Here is a 6,000-nt window from a genome sequence, read left to right as displayed (position 1 = left end):
GACAGATGACAGCTTTAATCTTGTAAAAAACGGAGATAGCCGAAATCCACTACGTTTTAACCAACTGTTCGCTTTCAAACTTATCCAGATTATACTTCGTCGCAATTCGCCATAAGTGTAATTACTATTATATCAAACTTATGTCAGATCACGGCACGTTTCAACTTACGCCAGTCCCGCCTCTAACTAGTAGTATTTACATCCTCTTTGATAGAGAGTGACAGGTCGAGTGATCTGTATTCTGTGCGCACTGCGCAGCACCTGCGCTTCTGACAGATGTTAGAGAGATTTCCTTTACAAAATAAATAATTTTATTTTTACACTTTACAAAATAAATAATAGAATAAATATTATAGCTTTTAAAATTTAAAATCAATTATTCTAATAACTTACTTAACAACTTGTTTGTATAAATACGGATTATTACGAAATAAATTAAAGTTAATGTTTTCATTGGAATCATGATCATAGTGGTTTAGTAAATTCATTATAATACTATTTGATTAACCGTTCCTGATGCAACAAATACTTGGCATGTATAGTGTGATCATTAATTGTAATTCTGAAAAGACATGGAACCACTTACAGAAACATCAAAGCTACTTCATGATACCAAAACAATGGTATCACCATCGGTAAGTGATAAACCGGTATTATTATTTTTATTATGATATATAAATTTTATTATAAGAATATATGAACTTTACAGTATGTTTATTCAACACACAACAATAACACTAGAAGAAATCTAATGATTGTTGTATCTTGTGAAATATAAAAATATTTTGTATAATTTATATAGACTGGGAAATGAATGTATTTATTAACAACTTTTAGCCTTCAAGCAGTAAAGATCCCAAAATTGAATTAAAACTAATTCCATCAATGATGCCTTCACCTAAGGGAGTGGAGAATGCTAAAAAACGTCTCAGAGCATTTTCCATTCAGAAGAAGTCACCATTAACACCAATTACAGCTCCAAAGCCAAGTGGGTCTGGAAGTAAGTAGAATGATTAACATAACATTAATTCCTCTAGTGTTGCAAGAGAATGTGGGTGGCGGTGATCACTTAACATCAGTTGACCCGTACACTTGTTTGTCCTCCTATTCCATAAAAAAAACACAACACATTCAGTATGTACACCTATAAAATATATTATAACATACAGTGTGCTTCTACAATGTCTCCCACATAAGGCCTCTCCAATTTTATTTGTAGTTGTCCAGTTAATTTAAGAATTATGCAATAACCCCATTTTGAGAATTTCCTTATGTGACCAGTACTTGTTCCAAGTTATATTTAGATTAGATGTTCTAAAAAAATTACAATCATATATAGCTTAAGAACTGTTTCATGATTATTATTCCAAGGATATTGTGTTATCTGGTGTTTAAAATTATCTAAGATGGAATAAAGTAAGGGCTCCTACATGAGTGTACATAATATCATAACACAATCTGAGAGAAGTTTACATAGCTATATTTGCTGTCGAATGATTTTCTATTATCCATTAAAATATATGCTTTGTTAACACATTCACTGCTAACCTGAGAAAGTGAAATCAGTGCTGTGTGACATTTCATATGTCTCCTGTAAAGTTTCTCGATACCTTTCCTCGGTCTGTCTGTTTGTCGTTACCTTTTAAGTCAGGAAGATGTGGAGATATAGATTTGAATTTAAAATTATATACTACAAGCTGTCAAACTCCTTAGTTAACATAAATAAGAGATATGTCTTTTTATGCCGTAATAAATGTATATTTTGACACTCAAGGAAATCAAAACTAATTCTCTTTAAAGGAAATTTTTTAATTAGGCTAAAACTTTGTTACCATGATTATAATATGTAATGTAAAGGGAGATTTATGATAAACTTCTTCTCTTGCATTACTTATCTATATTATCTATTGATAATATGAAGATTTCTAACAATTAGTAAAATAATTTAATAGGATAAAGTGATGTTTTAATTTGTTTTATTTCAGATACAGTGGTGTTGATAGGTAAACTGAACAGTGTGAAAGTCACACCTAAGGCTGATGAACAGGAAACAAAACCAAAAATACCTAAACCCCCCAAGCCTGGAACAGTTAGGAAGTCCTTGCAAGGTATTGGAATTTAATATTAAATTAAGATAATCATCATTTCAGCCAGGAGACCACTAATACTGGGCAAAGGCGCTCCCCAAAGATCGCCATGACAAACAAATTAAAATCATCAAACGTAATTTGGCGAACTTGACCATATTGTCGGTTCATCTAGTGCGGAGCCTACAAACACTCAGGGTCGTGCATATCATATAGGCAATAAGGCTTAAAGTTAATTTACTACCAACGATAGGCAGTCTACAGATTGCATATACAAAGCATGCAGTGTTTCATACAACTTACGTCGTACTATCAGGCTAAAGAGCAACTACGACTAGTTAGATTCTACAGTGCTAACCTTGATAGAAAACCAATGCACGCCCCTGTCTTCACTGCCCTATTTCTTCGACTTTACTGCCCCAATGGCCATCTGTCCATCGAGCTATGTGCCCTGCCTACTGCCACTTTGAGTCTCGTGCCAGATTTTGGCGAGACAACACGTCCTGAGGATGCCTCGTGTAGAGGCGAAACACGTGTCGAATTGTTTTAAAAACAAATATTGTCGGAATTAACACTAAAGAAAACTTAAATCATTTGTATAACTTTACGTATATAAATTTATTCATTCACTATAGACATCGCAACATAATTAACAATTTAATGGAGGATCTACTGTCCTCAATTTTCTATTTATTAATGATTTGGAATGATATCAAATATTGATACTTAATGATTATTGGACGAGATAAGCGGGATGTCGAGCTGATGGTACACCCTGCCTATTAAAAGCCAGTGCCACTCAGAATTCTAGTTAAACCCGAAAAATCTGAGTGGCACTACAATTGCGCTCGTCACCTTGAGACATAAGATGTTAAGTCTCATTTGCCCAGTAATTTCACTTGCTATGGTACCATTCAGACCAAAACACAATAATGTTGATACATTACTTCTTCACTGCAGAAATAGGCGCCGTTGTGGTACCCATAATCTAGCCGGCATCCTCTGTCTCCCACTGGTAAATGTATGATGATGTGAATGTATTGTAAGAAACGTAAATGTTCTAAACTTAGAATAAATATTGAAAGTAACAACTAAACTGAATTTCCTTATCAACTTCTTACTATGTAGTTAATGGTGGGTTATTTATGCAACAATTTCTCAAACATATCTTAAACTTGTATTTCAGATTTATTACAATTTGGAACTGAGGTATTGATATGATCACGGGGTTTTGTTCTGCAAATTATTATATCACTGTTAAATATGATTTTTGATATTGAATCCTCACTCACTCATTTTTAAAACTACTATTGTATCTCTCTATTGTATCATCATGTTTTGTTTAGTATTTTTTTATCAAAATATTTATAGCATAACTTATTAATTATATTAACATGGATTTTAAGAGACATATGGGGAACTACAAAGAAAGACATTGGCGGAGATAGAAGATATGAAACGTAAAATGGAGTTGGTTGATCTTGGTATTCCTTTAGGTTTGATATGTCCTACACCAACGAGTGAAACTGCAATGCCTACTAAGGCGATGCCTCCAATTAAGTCTTTCATAGGTGAGTTTATAAATAGAGCAGAGTGTTATGCTATCAAAAAGTATTATAATTCTTTCTTTCTTTGTCTTTTGTTTTTTTTTTTATGACAGTAAGGGATGTGACGAGCAGGACGTTCAATTGATGGTAATAAGTATGCCCTGTCCATTACAATACAGCGCCACTGAGGATTCTTGAACAATCCAAAAACTGAAAGGCATTACAATGGCGCTCGTCAACTTGAAACATCAGATGTAAAGTGTCATTTGCCAGTAATTTCACTGGCGCCCTTCAGACCGAAACACTATATATATATTGCTTACACAATACTGCTTCAAAAAAATAATTGTGTGGTTAAAAATAATTGGCTCTTGAATATAATTTTCAAAATTCAGAGTTCAGGTGTACCAGTAAGACTTTGTATTTAAATAAATTTAAGTTATCAAATCAAGATTTGCCTTACTTATGATATGTCATCTTATTCTTCTTCATTTTGACTCAAGAAAAGTATGACTTTTATGAGTATTTACAAATATGTGTGCTACTTATGGCATTTGTGTGTGGCGTCATTTATTGGTCCCACTGGACGATCAGCGCTGGTACCTGCTATAGTAATCAGCATTATGCTGAAGTGTGACCAATTCGTGACAAACACTCCAATATGTAATTTGTTTTGTATATTTTTGTTCCATTTTATTATGTATATATTGTGTTTGTTGCAAATAAATATATTTCTATTCTATTTCTACTTTAGAATGTGCACACAAAAATATAAAATTAATTAGCTCATGGCACTGAATATTCATCTCGGCTGCTAATTTGGTGTAGAAAATCCGTCATCATCTTGAACTTTCAAGTTCAAACGCGGACAAAAATGTCCTAAAAATTTCTGTCTTACATTCGAGTACTTATGCTAACATTTAGAATTTATATTTAAACGCAGGTGAAGATGATGCAAAAATACAAAGTTTACTTTACTTAATTCAGAGCAATTAATAGCATTTTTACTGAATGTGTAATTTATTTGTTGAATAACATAAAATTTTCATTTTTTTTTTATGAAAATAAGAGACGAGACGGGCAGGACGTTCAGCTGATGGTAATTGATGCGCCCTGCCCATTACAATGCAGTGCCGCTCAGGATTCTGGATAAAATCCCAAAAATTTTGAGCGACACTACCACTGCGCTCGTCACCTTGAGACATAAGATGTTAAGTCTCATTTGCCCAGTAATTTCGCTAGCTACGGCGCCCTTCAGACCGAAACACAGTAATGTCTACACATTACTCCTTCACGGTAGAAATAGCCGCCGTTGTGGTACCCATAATCTAGCCGGCATCCGGTGCAAAGGAGCCTTGTGTTGTTTTATCCTTTCTTGTGTGTATGTGTGTATAAAAACTAACAAAACTAAAAAAACATGATGTGTATTTTACAAAATTTGAAAGATGCCATTGAGTGTCAGGATGCCACACACACACAAGCATCTAATAGGTGCCGTAAAACCTATTTTTCTTAGGTAGTGTGGTCTCTAGTTGGAGCGCATCGGAGACCAATACTTAACCTAAGATTATAAGTTTTGTTTTTAAAGTAGTAGCAAGAGCACTTACACTTAATCAATGATTTTTTCTTTTCATTTATTAAATGCATGTGTTATTATTATTACCTACTAAACTATTTTTAAATCTTTTTAATATTTAGTAGTATGGAGGTTATAAATCTTAGACTTCTAAACTTTAATAAACATAAACTGTGCCTTTGCTAGTTCATTGTCAATAGGAAAACTACCGTAAACATACATGTTACAGAAAAAAAAATCTTTTCCCAATTTTTTTAGTCTCTTTCGTTTATTATGTACTTTTATATTGATGGCGCGGGGAAACATGAACTTATAACTTATCGGTGCAAGGCAGCTCCTCTGTCATGTTCATGTCTCATGTTCATACCTATTCATACCTTCACCTCCCGGCCGAGGATCACTGCTATTTTGCCGAGGGACACTATGATGTATAATTCGTCACTTATGCAGTGGTTATCCCGATCCCTGCCCCTACTGTGTTTGCCAATGGGATTATGTGGTGTATTTATTTATCAGCTCTGTGGCATATGCAGTTAGAAAGATTAGAGAGTACACGAATGTTGCGACCGCTAGATTAGTGTACTTTAGTTATTTTCACAGCATCATGACGTACGGTATATTACTATGGGGTCATGCTGCTGATATTGATATAGTGTTTGCACTGCAAAAGAGAGCTGTTCGTGCTATATCAGCTTGGTTATAGACAGTCTCTCAAAGAAAAATTTAAAGAAATAAATATTATGACTGTTTATTGTCAGTACATTTATGAAAATTTAATATATGTTCACAA

At 33.8% G+C, this 6,000-nt stretch overlaps 1 protein-coding gene across 1 annotated transcript in view; it reads left to right on the top strand.

The window, feature by feature from the left end:
- Window positions 1–259: 259 nt before the first annotated feature.
- The window catches only part of LOC126974691 (microtubule-associated protein futsch-like), a 43,443-nt gene continuing 37,702 nt past the window's right edge, over window positions 260–6,000 (top strand). The window contains exons 1-4 of the mRNA XM_050822250.1: window positions 260–635; window positions 838–1,000; window positions 1,986–2,108; window positions 3,494–3,658. Of these exons, the coding sequence (XP_050678207.1) occupies window positions 573–635; window positions 838–1,000; window positions 1,986–2,108; window positions 3,494–3,658 (514 nt within the window). The 5' untranslated portion in view covers window positions 260–572. The remainder of the gene's footprint in view (window positions 636–837; window positions 1,001–1,985; window positions 2,109–3,493; window positions 3,659–6,000) is intronic.

This window comes from Leptidea sinapis, chromosome 33 (assembly GCF_905404315.1).
Source record: "Leptidea sinapis chromosome 33, ilLepSina1.1, whole genome shotgun sequence".
NCBI classification, from domain to species: domain Eukaryota; kingdom Metazoa; phylum Arthropoda; class Insecta; order Lepidoptera; family Pieridae; genus Leptidea; species Leptidea sinapis.
The sequence above is the reverse complement of the archived record's forward strand: the minus strand, read 5'-3'. Positions and strand labels throughout refer to the sequence as shown.